The sequence below is a fragment of the Trachypithecus francoisi genome, unplaced genomic scaffold (assembly GCF_009764315.1).
Source record: "Trachypithecus francoisi isolate TF-2019V2 unplaced genomic scaffold, Tfra_2.0 Lachesis_group15, whole genome shotgun sequence".
NCBI classification, from domain to species: domain Eukaryota; kingdom Metazoa; phylum Chordata; class Mammalia; order Primates; family Cercopithecidae; genus Trachypithecus; species Trachypithecus francoisi.
Window position 1 is genome coordinate 113,436,467 of NW_022681460.1, and position 17,083 is coordinate 113,453,549.

At 51.4% G+C, this 17,083-nt stretch overlaps 1 protein-coding gene across 7 annotated transcripts in view; it reads left to right on the forward strand.

Moving 5' to 3' along the window:
• IFT140 (intraflagellar transport 140) overlaps positions 1-17,083 on the forward strand; it is a 107,268-nt gene that overhangs the window by 14,842 nt on the left and 75,343 nt on the right. For 6 of the 7 annotated variants that reach the window (XM_033236254.1, XM_033236256.1, XM_033236258.1 and 3 more), the window contains 9 exons: positions 2,195-2,316; positions 2,465-2,607; positions 5,010-5,185; positions 6,436-6,527; positions 7,436-7,542; positions 8,464-8,609; positions 9,992-10,195; positions 11,655-11,727; positions 14,075-14,166. In XM_033236254.1, coding sequence (XP_033092145.1) covers positions 2,195-2,316; positions 2,465-2,607; positions 5,010-5,185; positions 6,436-6,527; positions 7,436-7,542; positions 8,464-8,609; positions 9,992-10,195; positions 11,655-11,727; positions 14,075-14,166 — 1,155 coding nt within the window. The remainder of the gene's footprint in view (positions 1-2,194; positions 2,317-2,464; positions 2,608-5,009; positions 5,186-6,435; positions 6,528-7,435; positions 7,543-8,463; positions 8,610-9,991; positions 10,196-11,654; positions 11,728-14,074; positions 14,167-17,083) is intronic. The other variant, XM_033236257.1, reaches the window with a different exon arrangement.

A 17,083-nucleotide genomic window follows, 5' to 3' on the forward strand; every position in this document is an offset into this window, starting at 1 on the left:
TGGTGCATTATCAGCTCACAGCAGCCTCCTCCTCCTGGGTTCAAGTGATTCTCCTGCCTCAGCCTCCCGAGTAGCTGGGACTACAGACGCGCACCAACATGCCCGGCTAATTTTGTGTTTTTAGTAGGGATGAGGTTTCACCATGCTGGCCAGGCTGGTCTTGAAATCCTGACCTCATGATCTGCTGGTCTTGGCCTCCCAAAGTATTGGGATGACAGGCGTGAGCCACCGAGCCCAGTCTGTAAGTTTCCTTTAAATCTGACATTATGTGAAAATCCTCTTCCTATGTACAATAAAAACCATGTTATCCGGCATTTGGGGAGATTGGAGTCAGTGCTGCCTGAAAGGGTGGTGGGAAGAAGAGCATATTGTGGGCTAAAGTGTCCCCCAGTTTTGGGCCAGGAAGCGTCCCCTGGGGAGTCCTTGGCATCAGAGCAGAAGAGCCATGCACATGGACTCAGATTGAGATGCTGCCCTTGGGCACCACGTAACTGCATCCCCCAGTCCCGGGAGGCCCCGCCAGCTGTCCCCATGGAGCCTACTTCCCCTTCCCGGGACTTCACTTGCACTTGTCTGTGCTGCATATTTGCGACTGTGATGATTTTAAATTGAGTGTGCAGTGTACACAAGGACTTCGCTTCTGACCACATTCTCCAGTAAACAACCATGGCTCCTTGGAGAAATGGCTGATTCCAGGACTGGAACAGAAAAATGAGCCTAGGCCAGACACTGGCTCACACCTGTAATCCTAGCACTTTGGAAGGCAGAGGTGGGAAAATTGCTTGAGCCCTGGAGTTTGGTACCAGCCTGGACAACATAGTGAGACTCCATCTGTTCAGAAAATACAAAATTAGCTGGCTGTGGTGATGAGCATCTCTATTCCCACCTACTCGGGAGGCTGAGGTGGGAGGCGCTCACTGGAGCCCTGGAAGCGGAGGGCTTCAGTATGGAGTGATTGCACCACTCCATTTCAGCCTGGGTGACAGAGTGAGACCCTGTCTCAAAAAAGAAAAAAAAAAATTGAAAAATGGGCCTAGGTAATCTTAGGGCACCAGAAAGGAAGTGCTCACCAAACCCACGTGATGGGGGCACATCAAGGGGACACAGAGGCCAACTAGAGAGCTTAAAGCTGGCACATTGTGAGCAGCAGAATGTACGAGGCAGCCTTGGATGGTAACCCAGCGTGGGAAGTAAATACCCATGTGTCCACCCTGATGCAACACAGGATTGAATGAATGAGTTAATGGGGGTGAAGAGGCAAATCTCCTGTGGTGAAGAGGCAAATCTCCCGTGCTGAAGAAGCCCAGGTGGTTTACATGGATGTTCTACCCCAAGGGTAGAGTGTAACTCCCAGCCCTCAAGTGTGGGCTGCAGAGAGTGACTTCTTTCTGAACAGTACGGGATGGAGGGGGGGGCCAGGAAAGAGCTGCTTCATAGTTGAGAGACCCCACAAGCACAACCTCCACCAGGTGGTCAAGGTCAATGCCGGCAGTGACAAGTCATGGGATGCAGCATGCAGAGAAGGCGCCTCGGCTTTGTGTTCCTCCTCCCCAAGCCCTCCACCCCAGTGAACTATGAGGAAAACTATCAACAATCCCAGTGGAGGGGCATCCCGTGATATACCAGGCCAGCAGGTCTCAAATGGTCCAGTGCCTTAAGACAAAGAGCCTGAGACACTGTCATAGCCCAGAGGAGCCCGAGGAGACACGGTGGCCAGATGTCACGTGGTGTCCCAGCCTGGCCAACATGGTGATACCCTGTCTCTACAAAAAAATACAAAAATTAGCCAGGTGTGGTGGTGGGCACCTTTCGTCCCAGCTACTCAGGAGGCTGAGGCAGGAGAATTGCTTGAACCCAGGAGGCAGTGGTTGCAATGAGCTGAGACCACACCACTGCACTCCAGCCTGGGTGACAAAGTGAGACTCAGTCTCAAAAAAAAAGTTTATTTTAAAAACTTGAATATATAGCAGTTGCTATCTCAAGGCATGAAGATGTGGAGACACCTTATAGGAGTTAAACAAACAAGTTCTTTGTTTAAAGACTTGAATAGTTTGAAATTTTTATGGTATATACACAGTAGTTTTGTAATTTTTTTAAAAAGAAATGTGCATCCTGTCGCACAGTTTAACATTTGCCTCCCACCAGTCATTCTGTCGGGACACCTGTCCTACCACGTGGTGTTGGGTCTTTCCAGCTTGGTGTCTTGCTCTTGTGGAGGTTGGACCAAAGGGGCCGAGTGCAAGGGACGCCCCTGCTGAAACATGAGTATGGGAAACCCCTCACGCACTGCATCTGCCGGCTCCTCCCTCCTGGCGAGTAAGTGTGGGGCTTGCCCATGACCCGTGCGTGTGTTTACATCGGGGGAAGCGGGAAGCGGGCTGCTCCTGACCCAGGAGGGACCCCAGCCCTGAGTCGCTGTAGGAGAGGCGGAAGAATCTTGACTTCGTGTCATGTTTGCTTTCAGGGACCTGGTTCAGTTGGCGAAGGCAGCTGTGAGCGGTGATGAGAAAGCCCTGGACATGTTTAACTGGAAGAAGAGCAGCTCTGGAAGTTTACTGAAGATGGGGTCTCAGGAGGGGCTGTCATTCTTCGTCAGTCTGATGGATGGTGAGGAACTTTGGTGGTGATTCTCAGGGGTCCTAGTGTTTTAGGGGTATCTGATAGGGATTTTAAACTCACAGACGGTGTTTCTGCATAGAACGGTAACGGTCGTAGCTGCAGGCTGCACAGAAGGATAATGTGTGCTGGGCGGGGTCGCAGCCGCTCTCTCCGCCGTCCGTCCAGTGTTGAAATGTTGCCCTCACTTTGTTGTTATCGATAAGTTGAGCTTTGCTTGTGTTTGAAGGGTTTTCATGAGGAGGCTTTTAATCAGCAGTTACAGGCTGACTGCATGGCACCAGTGACAGTTTTGGAAAGATTCTTTGGTGGCACCCCTGGTATTCAGTCTGTGTAATTATCAAGCACCTATTGTATGCCAGGTACTTGGCTAGGGTGTAGGAATGAGGTGTGAGCAGGACAGGGGGTTTCACTCCAGCCTGCAGCCCTTGGCCAGCCTTCATGGGGAGGTCAGCGCTGGGCACCATGTGTCTGGTGTTCAGCCTGCTCCTCCTCACTGTACAGGGGGGACAGGCTGCCTAGCCAAGGCCGGAATAAATGCAATATGAAGTTAAAAGAAAAAGTGCGTCTCTTACAGCCGTATGATGCTGGCCCAGGTGTGTCTGTTGCTGGCGCGGCTGAGGAGATGAGAGCCACACAGAGGTGGCCGGGTCTCGGGAGAAAGGAGGCTTTTGCTGTCGGTTTCAGCAAGCAGCCGGATCTTGACAGGAAGAAGAGAGCAGATGAGAACAGATGGGGCTGTGTGGTTTTTTAAATTTTTAAACAAGGGAAATCTTTCATTTTAGAAGGTGAAGAGATAGAGCTAATGGAGGGGGGACATTGAGAAGATCCCAGTGGGGACATCCGAGTGGGCACAGCACCGTGAGATGGCAAGGAGAGGGCGTGCCAGGATAGAGCGCCACCAGGAAGGCTTATGAGAAGGGGGTGTAGGGATGAGGCCCACAAGGAAGAAGCGCTGGTCACCTGGAGGAGGGGGTGTGTGCCAGGGAGGAGCCCGGCTCTGGCAGCACGTGGGCTGCGAATTTCTGCCCGTTGTCCCGGAGCTGTAGGCTTTGGGGGTGAGTTCATCGCTGTGCCTCATGTCCTTTTATGGAAAATGGGGATAATAGTGGTGTCTATCCAGTTATCACCTGTAAAGATGCTTAGAACTGAGCCTGCCACGTACTATGTACTTAGTAAATACTAGTTGGTGTCGCAATTCACCTCTAGATAATCTTGAACTCTTCAGTTGGATAAGAACTTGTGCTGGGTTTGGTGGTGCGTACCTGTGGCCTCAGTCACTTGGGAGGCCTCGTTGGGAGGATCACTTTAGCCCAGGAGGTTGAGGCTGCAGTGGGCTATGATCATGTCACTTTACTCCAGCCTGGCTGGCACAGTGAGAACCTATCTCTTGAAAAAAGAATTAATAATAAAAATAAGAACTCGTTGTCCATGGGGAAAAGATGAGAAGGGAGAGGCAGGTGGGAAGGCTCCCAGAGGAGTCTCCTGCAGAGCAGCAAAAGTGAGCCCAAGTCCCCAGGCTCACACAGGGCCTTCAGACAGAGTGGCTGGCCAGCGTTGGAGCAGGCTCAGGCAGGGCAGGAGGAGGGGATTTCAGGCTGGGTACAGTCGAGTCCTGTAGCTTAGACCAGGAGCAGCTTGTGGAGGTTGACAGAGGGAGGTCCAGAGAGAGCCTGGCAGGAGGCAGATGGCACAGCAGCAACACCCGGGGCAGAAGGGTCAAGGAGCGGTGGCCACAGAGAGAGCTTGTCATTTAGGGCCTCAGCGTGTGGAGGGTATGAGATGGACACAGAGCCCCGAGGCTGCCAGATCTGCAGGGTCAGCAGTGTGGACGTGAAACCCTCCAAGACAGGGGCAGAAAAGGGATCAATAGAGACAGCTTGAGGCCAAGCTGAACCCATGAAGTGGAGATTGCAACCTGTAAGGTCAGGTCACATGCTTCATTTTTAACTTCTTTTTTTTTTTCTTTTCTTGAGATAGGGTCTCATTCTGTCACCCAGGCTGGAGTTCTGTGGCGTGACCTCGGCTCACTGCAACCTCCACCTCCGGGATTCAAGTGACACCCGTGCCTAGGTCTCCTGTGTAGCTGGGATTACAGGCACATGCCACTACGTCTGCCTAGCTAGTTTTTGTGTTTGTAGTACAGACAGGATTTCACTACGTTGGCCAGGCTGGTCTTGAAATCCTGACCTCAGGTGATCTACCAGCCTCGGCCTCCCAAAGTGCTGGGATTACAGGCATGAGCCACTGTGCCTGGCCCATTTTTAAGTTCTTATACTGAAGATGCTTTGTTTTGAAACTGTCCTTAAGTTGATAGAAATGGCTGCTGGTGAGGATCATGGAAGCAGATAAACCAGGGCCTCCTCGTGTAGTGACCCCATGTTTGCCCCCAGGGACAGTGCACTATGTGGATGAGAAGGGCAAGACCACTCAGGTGGTGTCCGCAGACAGCGCGATTCAGATGCTGTTCTACATGGAGAAGAGGGAGGCACTGGTGGTGGTCACGGAGAACCTCCAACTGTCCCTGTACACAGTGCCTGCTGAGGGCAAAGCAGAAGAAGTGATGAAGGTGAGTGGGAGTGGGCTTGGGGGTTCACACTGGGGAGCTTGGGCCAGTTTCTCTCTGGCCTCGTTGACGGTCCTTTCTCTTCTGGATAGCAAGACTGAATAAAAGTTTATCATCTATGTTAGGGCAGCTAACGTAGCTAGTGGTGTCATTATTTATCATACCACATTCAGTTGATAGGTGAAGGAAACAAAAGAGGTCGAGATTTTCTTGCATCTCTGGGTGGATGTGGGGCCTGATGGGAGACAGCCTGGGTCCACCCGCAAGCTGCACCCCTTATGACCTGGGGCGCAAGTAAGAGAGTCACACAACCTCTCGTTCCACCTGCAGAACTCAGCAGGCAGGCAACTGTATCCCCATCTTCCCACTGATTTATTCCACAGGAATCCTTGCTCCTTGGAGGCCACTGAACTTTCCCTAAAGATGCTCTTGCAGATGACAGAGCTGACTTTTCCTCAGTCAGCATTCGTTCGGTCCTTTACACACCCTGTAAGGGCAGCTGAGGACACAGGCACTGGTCACGGGGACCTCGTCACAGGGGCCAGCTTGGGCCACTGTAACAACCTACCACGGACTGCGTGACATGACAACAGACATTTGTCACAGTTCTGGAGGCTGTGATGTCTTACGCCAAGCAGCCTGCAGGGGCCTCTTCCCAGTGTCCTCATAGGGCCGGCAGGAAGAGTGAACACCAGCTCTGGTGTCTCCTTCCACGGCTATAGCCCTGTCATGCCAAGGCTCACCCACCTCATGGTCTCATTAACCTTAAGTACCTCCTGAAGGCAAATACAGTTGCACTGGGGGTTGGCCTCCCACATACGAGCTTGAGGCATGCAGTTCAGTCCATGGGCCTGGCTTTGAATACCCTGCTCAGCTCCTCACTGGCTGGTGGGCCCTAGCCAGGTTTCTTCTCTACACAACAGGGATGATAGGCCTGCCCAGAGCGTGTGTTTGGATGAACAGGGAGCACCAGCTCAACCTCATAATCACTCCAGAATGTGTCCACTGATGGCCACCTGCCCACGCCATGCACTCTGTAGCCCTTATTTAATGTGTGAGAGTAGTGGTTTGCTTCGGCCCATACATCTCAAAACTCAAAGCCACCTTGCAGAGTCTCCATCATTTGTCCCCGCATTTGCCCCGCTTGGTGAGTCTCCATGGAGTCACTGTGGACCAGAGACTGCAGGCTCCTGAAGCCGGGACAGGCCGTCTCGGCAAGCACAGTGCCTCTGCTTGGTTGTTTCCTTACACAGGTCAAGCTGAGTGGGAAAACCGGCTGCCGAGCAGACATCGCTTTGATTGAAAGCAGCCTTCTCGTAATGGCCGTCGGGGAGACTGCCCTCAGGTGAGAGTCTGCCTTTCCATTGCCCCTTTTTGAGAGTTCCCTGAGGAACAGGCTCTTCCAAGTCGGCTTTGTGTTGGAATGTAGCATATATACTGTAAAATGCACATATGGGGCTGGGCGTGATGGCTCACGCCTGTAATCCCAGCACTTTGGGAGGCCGAGGTGGGCGGATCACGAGGTCAGGAGATCGAGACCATCCTGGCTAACATGGTGAAACCCTGTCTCTACTAAAAAATACGAAAAATTGCCAGGCATGGTGGCGGCGCCTGTAGTCCCAGCTACTTAGGAGGCTGAGGCGGGAGAATGGTGTAAACCCGGGAGGCGGAGCTTGCAGTGAGCTGAGATCCCGCCACTGCACTCCAGCCCGAGAGACAGAGTGAGCCTCCGTCTCAAAAAAAATTGCACATACGATGCTGACTGCTCACACACTGGACATAGCCATTCACCAGCTCCCAGACTGAGGAGCTAAGCATTGAGGGACCCCAGGAGTCCCTGCCCACTCCACTGCCCTCCTTTGGGGCTCCCCTTGCCTCAAGGTGGCCCTGCCCTGGTGTCTGCCCGTGGAATCTCTTTGCCTGGTTTTTCGGAGTGTGGCATAACTAGAATCAGTCGTTTTGGTCTCTCTGCTGCTTGCTGTGTTAGCTCCGTGTGCTCTCTGGGGCCGTCTCGTGCTCTGCATGGGGTTGCAGTTCCTGTGTCTCGTGGTGACCTCCTGCCATGTACAAACCATCTTCTATCGGCAATTGCTTTCTTTGATTATAAACAGGACATAAAATGTCCTAAGTGTAACAATAGTGTTCATTTTCATATCAGGAGTCTGATGACCTATGTCTTTTTAGGTTCAAAACCCTTCAGAGGGAAACGGCACTAACACAGGCCCCCACGGGGCCTGCTCTCTTCTGTTGTAGATTCTGGGATATAGAACGAGGAGAGAATTATACACTGAGTCCAGACGAGAAGTTTGGCTTTGAGAAAGGAGAGAATATAAACTGTGTTTGTTACTGTCAAGTCAAAGGTGAGGCTTCCTGGCCTGGCACGAGAGAAACAGAACCAACCACAAGCATTGTGCTTGGGCTGCAAAATAATTCTAGTGAAATCTGGAGGCACTTAAACAATGGTAACTCGATAACTCACAGCCGTTCAAATAGTCGGACAAGCAAGCAACAGCAGAGCTTTGTGGTCCCACACGAAGGCCAAGGGGTTTGATCAGAAGCATGACAACCTGCATCCCAGCACTTTGGGAAGCTGAGGAGGGAGGATCACTTGAGCCCAGGAGTTCGAGACCCACCTGGGGTACATAGTGAGACCCCTGTCTCCACAAAAATTACAAAAATTAGCCAGCTGTGGTGGTGTACAGTGGTGGTCCCATCTACTCCGGAGGCTGAGGTGGGAGGATTGCTTGAACCTGGGAGGTTGAGGCTGCAGTGAGCTAAGGTAGTGCCAGTGCACTCCAGTCTGGGTGACAGAGCATGACCCCATCTGAAAAGAAGCATGGCACACCGATTCCATGCTCACTTATCTCCGTTCCCTCCTGAAATGTCACAGGATAGAGTGCAGGAAGTGTGTGTGCAAGTGTGTGTGTGCATGCAGATGTGTGTACGTGTGCATATGCACATCCAGAGGACAGGAGACTAGGAGGTGAGCCAGAGCTGTGTCTCTAGTGCCTGCTGAGTGCTGAGCACGGGGCAGACCGAAGCCAGGCTGACTGGCCTCTAGGAAAGGTGGGAGGGCAGCGTCCCCCACCACCCGCACACCAGCACTGTAAGGTCATGGTGGCAAGGACCTGGACAGGAAGACACAGCCAGGGATGAGGTGAAGAAATACTGGGCTGGGCAAGGACTGATGCTTTGAAGAAGGGGGTCAGAGAACAGAGCTTGTTGCTGTTTTAGTTCCCTTTTTTTAACTCTGTTCACATGCAGTTTGTTTCTACCTGTAGGTCTTCTGTCCGCTGGTACCGACAGAGGGCGAGTAGCCATGTGGAGAAAAGTACCAGGCTTCCTGGGCAGCCCTGGGGCAGATGGCAAGGACAGGTGGGCCCTTCAGACCCCTACCGAGCTCCAAGGAAACATCACGCAAATCCAGGTACAGCCTACAAGGGTGTTTGGTGCACTCATTTTCTGCTGCATGAAAGTGGAGGCCGTGGCTGGGCGCGGTGGCTCACACCTGTAATCCCAGCACTTTGGGAGGCCAACGCGGGTGGATGATGAGGTCAGGAGATCGAGACCATCCTGGCTAACATGGTGAAACCCCATCTCCACTAAAAAATACAAAACATTTTCCGGGCGTGGTAGCCCCTCCAGATTGTAGCCTGTGTAAATACTTTGCTCCTTTTCATGGCTGAATCACATTCTCTGCTGTGGACAGATCACATTTTCTTTCTCCGTTCATCAGTTGATGGATATTTGAATAATTCTGAACACTTGTGTACAAGTTTTTATGTGAGGATGTTTTAGTTTCTCTTCAGCATTTGGTTCTTTCTTATGATTTCTCTCTGTTCCCATTCTCTGCCTGATGAGACACTGTCATTATACCTTCCTTCACTTCACTAGGCATGGTTTCCTTCAGTTCCTTCAGCAGGTTTCTGGTGGCTACTTTGAAGTCTTTGCTAAGTCCAACATCTGGGCCCTTTCATAGCAGTTTCTGATGTCTGGGTTTTTTCCTATATGGAATTTATACTTTCCTATTTTGCATGGCTCTTTTTTTTTTTTAGATAGATTTAGAAGTTTAATATAAAATTATGAAACCAACATTTCACATCAGCAGAGGAAAGCTAGATAATTTAATCCATAGTATAAACTTCCTGTCTGTTTATAAAAAACATAAACATCCCTATGTCACACTCAGAAAAGTGAGTCACACTCAGAAAAACTCTAGAAGACACTTTTCCCATCAGAACAGATGTACAAGTGCTGCCTGTCCAATCACAACTCTTGAGCATCAGTTTATTTATTTATTTATTTATTTATTATTTATTTATTTTTGAGACAGAGTCTTGCTCTGTTGCCCAGGCTGGACTGCAGTCGCGCAGTCTCGGCTCACTGCAAGCTCTGCCTCCCAGGTTCACGCCATTCTTCCGCCTCAGCCTCCTGAGTAGCTGAGACTACAGGCGCCCACCACCACGCTCGGCTAACTTTTTGTATTTTTAGTAGAGACGGGGTTTTACTGTGTTAGCCAGGATGGTCTCGATCTCCTGACCTCTTGATCCGCCCGCCTCGGCCTCCCAAAGTGCTGGGATTACAGGCTTGAGCCACCGTGCCCGGCCCGAGCATCAGTATCTTAAAGTCTTTCTACACAGCACATACTTTACCTTTATAAAACATTTTTTGAGATCATTTTTTAAGTCCAAAACAATGGTGCTTAGAAATGGTTTCTGAGTTCTCATGTGTATAAGCGTTCTCTTGACTGCATCTTTCTCCTGCTCTTTTCACACGTCTGGTTCTTTCTTTTGCAACCTTGAAATGAAGTGGGGTTCCAGGAAGAACCTGCTGGCAGTGAACAATGTCATCTCCGTGGCCATCCTCAGCGAGCAGGCCATGTCGTCACACTTCCACCAGCAAGTGGCCGCCGTGCAGGTCTCCCCGAGCCTGCTGAATGTGTGCTTCCTGTCCACGGGGGTAGCGCACAGCCTGCGCACCGACATGCACATCAGTGGGGTGTTTGCCACTAAGGTGACTGCCGAGGGGACCCGCGGGTCAGAGGAGGGGTCTTCAACACAGAGAAAAGAACTGCCCCATTGCCAGGTAGTTCAGGGCAGCAAGGGCCCCAGATGGTAGGTTAGGCCACTCTCAGTTCCATCCTAGATTCTCTTATTTCCTGGATATCCATGTACATCATATTCATAGAGAAAATAGTAATGAAAATATAGGCTGGGCGTGGTGGCTCATGCCTGTAATTCCAGCACTTTGGGAGGCTGAGACAGGCAGATCACTTGAGGTCGGGAGTTCGAGACCAGCCTGGCCAATATTCTGAAACTCCTCCGTCTCTACTAAAACTACAAAAATTAGCTGGGCTTGGTGGTGGGCACCTGTAGTCCCAGCTACTCTGGAGGCTGAGGCAGGAGCATTGCTTGAAGCTAGGAGGTGGAACTTGCTGTGAGCCGAGATCGTGCCACTACACTCCAGCCTGGGCGACAGAGTGAGACCCTGTCTCAAAAAAAAGAAAATAATAATAAAAATATATACACCTGCCGGCCGGGCGCGGTGGCTCAAGCCTGTAATCCCAGCACTTTGGGAGGCCGAGATGGGCGGATCACGAGGTCAGGAGATGGAGACCATCCTGGCTAACACGGTGAAACCCCGTCTCTACTAAAAAATACAAAAAACTAGCCGGGCGAGGTGGCGGGCGCCTGTAGTCCCAGCTACTCGGGAGGCTGAGGCAGGAGAATGGCGTAAACCCAGGAGGCGGAGCTTGCAGTGAACTGAGATCCGGCCACTGCACTCCAACCTGGGCGACAGAGAAAGACTCTGTCTCAAAAAAAAAAAAATCCCAGCACTTTGGGAGGCCGAGGCGGGTGGATCACGAGGTCAGGAGATCGAGACCATCCTGGCTAAGACGGTGAAACCCCGTCTCTACTAAAAAATACAAAAAACTAGCCGGGCGAGGTGGCGGGCGCCTGTAGTCCCAGCTACTCGGAGGCTGAGGCGGGAGAATGGCGGGAACCCGGGAGGCGGAGCTTGCAGTGAGCCGAGATCCGGCCACTGCACTCCAGCCTGGGCGACACAGCAAAACTCCGTCTCCAAAAAAAAAAAATATATATACATACATACATACACACACCTGCCATGTACCCTTATAAATTAAAAAAAATTAAGTTAAAAAATAAATTTAAAAAATAAAGGAAAGAGAGGGATGCTTTCTTTGCCATTCCCCAAACGTTAAAAAAAAAAAAGAAAATAATCACAATAATGATTATAGTAAAATACCCAGGGATATTTTATATAACGCAGAAAACAGCCTTAACCCATGGTCACAGAGGACCCAGTGGTCTCATAGTCTTAGGGTGATGGAGCAGCAGCGTTCAGAAATGTTTAGAGGAGGAGAAGGAGGCTTTGGAAGTGCGCCGTGGGGTGTGTAGTCTGCACCTCACTTTTCCTGCCCTTTGCCTTGAATGTCCATGTTTCTTTTCAGGATGCTGTCGCAGTCTGGAACGGAAGGCAGGTGGCGATCTTCGAACTTTCTGGAGCTGCGATGCGGAGTGCAGGTGGCTTCTTTTCACCCCAACAGAGGCACTCCCACTACCTGGCTTTATTTTCTCCCTGCTTAATGAGAAGGGCCACTGTGGTGCAGTTGAGGGCTAGCTTAGGGGCTGGGGAGACCCTCGTGCCTGTGCCTGCGTTTCCAGAGCCAGGGCTGCAGCTCTGGCCCCGTGTTGTCAGTGCATCCTGGGGCCTGCTGTGTGGGCGTAAACAGCCACAGCGCTTTTGTGGGGTTCCTTCCAGGGAGGGGGTGGCTGCCTACCATCTTCTGAAATGTTTCCAGACCATGCACAGCCGTGAGACCTGTCATGTCTTGACCCAAGGCCAGCCTCTGCCTGAAACTTCAAGGTGGCTCTTCAGAGATGCTTCATTAATCTCAAACACCCTTCTAGGTCCCCAAGGTCTCTGCAGCTCTCTGCAGTTAGTTTGGCCATCGTTGCCCAGACTGCAGTGCAGTGGCATGATCTCATCTTACTGCAACCTCCGCCTCCCGGACTCAAGCAATTCTCCTGCCTCAGCTTCCCCAGTAGCCGGGATTACAGGCGTGCGCCACCACGCCCGGCTAATTTTTATATTTCAGTAGAGACAGAGTTTCACCATGTTGGCCAGGCTGTTCTCAAACTCCTGACCTCAGGTGATTTGCCCACCTCAGCCTCCCAAAGTGCTTGGATTACAGGCGTGTGCCACTGTGCCCAGCCTTGGCCATTGTTTTCTTCCTGCTCTCTTAAGCACGTCTATGAGAGTTTCCTGGGATGGCTGTAGCAAAGGACCACAAACTTGGTGGCTTCAGACCACAGAGATGTGAGAAATATATTCTCCCGTGGTTCTGGAGGCCAGAGGTCCCAAATCAGTTTCACTGGGCAGAAGTAACCGCGTCAGCAGAGCCACGCTTCCTCTGCAGTCCCAGGGGAGAACCTGTTTCAGCTTCTGGTGGCTGCCAGCAGTCTTTGTCTTGCGGTCATAAACCTCCCGTCTCTGTCTCTGTGGTCACATTGCCCCTGGTCTGAAATCTGCCTCTCTCCCTCTTACAGGGACACTGGTGACTATATTTAGGGCCCACCTGGATAACCCAGTATAATCTCCCCATCCCGAGACCTTACCATCTTCTGCCATATAAAGTAATATTCACAGGTGCCAGGGAGCAGGACCTGACGTCTTCAGGGAACGTTTCCCAGGCCACTGCAGTGGCCCAGCCACCAGGATGTGCTCCTCAGCTCCTCGCCTACCACAGTTATCACCTTCACCAACCCTGCCCCTCAGCCGCCTGCCCACACAGGAGGCCTCGTGTCATGCCATTCCCAGGGCGGTTGCGCCCTCGTTTTTTGAACATCCCCACCTCTCCAGGCACGTCCTTCACTAGTTTCCGCCTCTCCCTCAGATCTTTTCTCCGCTAACACTTTGTTGCCTAAAGTTCTCTCATAACATTTTTCACACTCTGTCCCGAATTGTACTGACACTTCACATCTCCTCTCCTCTGTAGACTCCCTAGGAGCAAGGGCGAACTTCTTCTTTCCTCCAGTAGAACCAACACAGCAGGTGCTGGGGTATTTTCTGTTTTGTGTATATTATCATCTCCCTAACAAGATTTTTTTTGAGACAGGAGTCTTGCTCTGTCACCCAGGCTGGAGTGCAGTGGTGTGATGGTGGCTCACTGCAGCCTCTGCCTTCTGGGCTCAAGCAATTCTCAGGCCTCAGCCTCCCAAGTAGGTGGGATTACAGGCACGTGCCACCACAACATCTGGCCAATTTTTGTATTTTTAGTAGAGACAGCATTTCACAAGGTTGGCCAGGCTGGTCTCAAACTCCTGACCTCAAGTGATCCACCTGCTTCAGCCTCCTAAAGTGCTGGGATTACAGGTGTGAGCCACCGCGCCCGGCCTCTAGATTCTTATCTATTATGTTGGTGCAAAAGTAATTGTGGTTAATGGCAAAAATCACTTTTGCACCAACCCTAATAGTTAGGTCCAGGAACCAGGGCTTGTGGCCACCAAAGTTCCACCTAAAATGTGCAAACACTTGCTTAAATGGGTGTGTTGTTATAGATGCTGTGCTGCTGGGAGCACGAGCTGCCAGATGGGAGGGGTGCAGGGCAGGGAGCTCAGAGCCCGGTGTGGAGTCTGCACGTCAGCCCAGGGCCTGCACGTGCTGCCGCTGCTAGCTGTGGCCGTGGCCGTGGACAGTTCCCTGTGCCTCAGAGCCTCATTTTCTTCATCTGCGAGGTGCAGATAGCACACCCCTATGAAGCTGTGGTGAGACCAAGATTAACTGAGGATCATGTGTGGGAATGCTCCTGAAACTCCGGGCAAGTCTGGCGGATGAGGACCTCCTTCCTGATGTTCGTTTTTCTTTTAGGGACCTTCTTATGTGAGACGCCCGTGTTAGCAATGCATGAAGAAAGCGTTTATACGGTGGAGTCAAACCGAGTTCAAGTTCGAACCTGGCAGGTAAGTTGCTGCTCCACGGCAAGAAAGCCAGAGCAGAGTTTAAAATCCTTCCTCTCAATGGAGCCGAAGCCTGTTTATTGATTTCACCTAGTTTATGAGTCTGTTCTCACACTGTGTAAAGAACTACCTGAGACGGGTAATTTATACAGAACAGAGGCTTTGTTGACTCCCATTACTGCAGGCTCTACAGGAAGCAGACCTGGGGGCTTGGGAAGCTTACAGTCGTGGTGGGAGGCCAAGGGGAAGCAGCGCCTCCTACACAGCCGGAGCAGGAGGACGAGAGGGCGAAGCGGGAGGGGCCACACACTGAACAGCCAGATCTCGTCAGATCTCTTATCACAAAACAGCACTAGGGATGGTGAGAAACCACCCCCCTGATCCAGGTCGCCTCCACCCAGGCCCCACCTCCAACACAGGAGATAAAATTCATCCTGAGATTTGCATGGGGACACGGAGCCAAACCATATCACCTTGCTGGATTGGATTTCCCGTGTCAGGTGCTTGATGGTAAAAATGGATCCTGGGACAGCTGTTCAATGTATGGCTGTCACTTCAGAAATCGGGAAACAGGGCAAGGGCCTTTTGCCTGTGAAAAGATGACTTTGCAGGACTTCAAGTACATGGGGCTATGAAAAGAAAATAAATCTTTGCAGGGCTTAATGTACACCCCAGCAGCTGGCTGGGTGGCTCCAGTTCAGGACATAATGTCCTTAACCAGGCTGTCCCCTGCATGTGTCTTGTGGGAGGGCCAGGGCGACCTCCAAGAGGTTCCCTTTTTTTTTTTTTTTTTTGAGATGGAGCCTCACTCTGTCTCCCAGGCTGGAGTGCAGTGGCTTGATCTTGGCTCACTGTAACCTCCGCCTCCCAGGTACAAGCGATTCTCCTGCCTCAGACTCCCGAGTAGCTGGGACTACAGGTGTGCGCCACCACACCCGGCTAATTTTGTATTTTTAGTAGAAATGGGGTTTCACCATGTTGGCCAGGCTGATCTCGAACTCCTGACCTTGTGATCCACCCGCCTCGGCCTCCCAAAGTGCTGGGATTACAGGCATGAGCCACCACACCTGGCCAAGAGGTTCCCTTCTGAGTAGAGTCAGGCACCCACTGCCCTGTCTGCATCTCACACACACTGGCTAGAACCTGGGGGCAGATACAGTGTGTTGATTACCTGTGGCTGCCTGAACAAATTACCACAAACCCAGGGGCTTCCGACACAGACATTTATTCTGTCACAGTTCTGGAAGCCAGAAGTCTGCCATCCTGGTGCTGTGCAGACTGATGCCTTCTGCAGGCTCTGAGGGAGAACCTGCCCCTGCCTCTTCCAGCATGAGGTGGCGCTGGCGGGCTTTGCTGGTCCTTGGCTTGTGCACTTGACCTTGAACCACAAGGTCTGAACTGTAGGGGCCACTTAGATGCAGATTTCTTCTGGCTCTGCCACCCCGAGACACCAAGATCAACAACTCCTCTGCCTGTTCAGTGTGAAGATGATGAGGATGAAGAGCTCAATAATGACCCACTTCCACTCATAAATAGTAAACATATTTTCCCTTCCTTACTATTTTCTTTTTTTTTTTTTTTTTTTTTTTTTTGAGACGGAGTCTCGCTCTGTCGCCCAGGCTGGAGTGCAGTGGCCAGATCTCGGCTCACTGCAAGCTACGCCTCCCGGGTTCACGCCATTCTCCTGCCTCAGCCTCCCGAGCAGCTGGGACTACAGGCGCCCACCACCACACCTGGCTAGTTTTTTGTATTTTTTAGTAGAGACGGGGTTTCACCGTGTTAGCCAGGATGGTCTCGATCTCCTGACCTCGTGATCCACCCGTCTCGGCCTCCCAAAGTGCTGGGATTACAGGCTTGAGCCACCGCGCCCGGCCCTTACTATTTTCTTAATAACATTTTCCTTTCTCTTTTTTTTTTTTTTTTTGAGACGGAGTCTTGCTCTGTCGCCCGGTCTGGAGTGCAGTGGCCGGATCTCAGCTCACTGCAAGCTCCGCCTCCCGAGTTCACGCCATTCTCCTGCCTCAGCCTCCCGAGTAGCTGGGACCACAGGCGCCCGCCACCTCGCCCGGCTAGTTTTTTGTATTTTTAGTAGAGACGGGGTTTCACCGTGTTAGCCAGGATGGTCTCGATCTCCTGACCTCGTGATCCGCCCGTCTCGGCCTCCCAAAGTGCTGGGATTACAGGCTTGAGCCACCGCGCCCGGCCACATTTTCCTTTCTCTAGGTGACTTTATTGTGAGAAACAGTATATAATACATAGAACATATACATATGTGTCAATCAACTGCTTACATTGTTGCTAAGTCTTGTCAACAGCAGGCTGTTAGTAGTTACGTTTGGGGGAAGTAAAAGTTATATAAAGGCCGAGTGCAGTTACTCACATCTGTAATCTGAGCACTTTGGGGAGGCCAAGGTGGGAGGACCACTTGAACTCAGGAGTTTGAGACCAGCCTGGGCCACATATTGAAACCCATCTCTTAAAGAACAACAAAAAAAATTTGCCGGGTGTGGTGGTGCACGCCTGTAGTGCCAGCTACTCAGGAGACTGAGGCAGGAGGGTGGCTTGAGCCTGGGCAGTCAAGGCTTCGGTGAGCTGTGATTGCACCACTGTACTCCAGCCTGGGCAATGGAGCAAGACCTTGTCTCAAAAAAAAAAAAGTGTCATGAGGATTTTCGACGGCAAGGTGGTTGGCCCCTCACAGCCCTGCATTGTTGAAGGATCCTCTGTGAACGCCTCACTCCAGCCTCTGCCCTGTCCTCACGTGGCTGCCTTCCCCGCGTCTGTGTCTTCTCTTCTGTGTCTTATGTTTTTATCTTATGTACTTGTCACTGGATTTAGCTCTCATCCTGAACCAGAATGATCTCATGTCAAGATCCTCAACTGCAAATACCGATTTTCCAAATAAGTTCATATTCACACA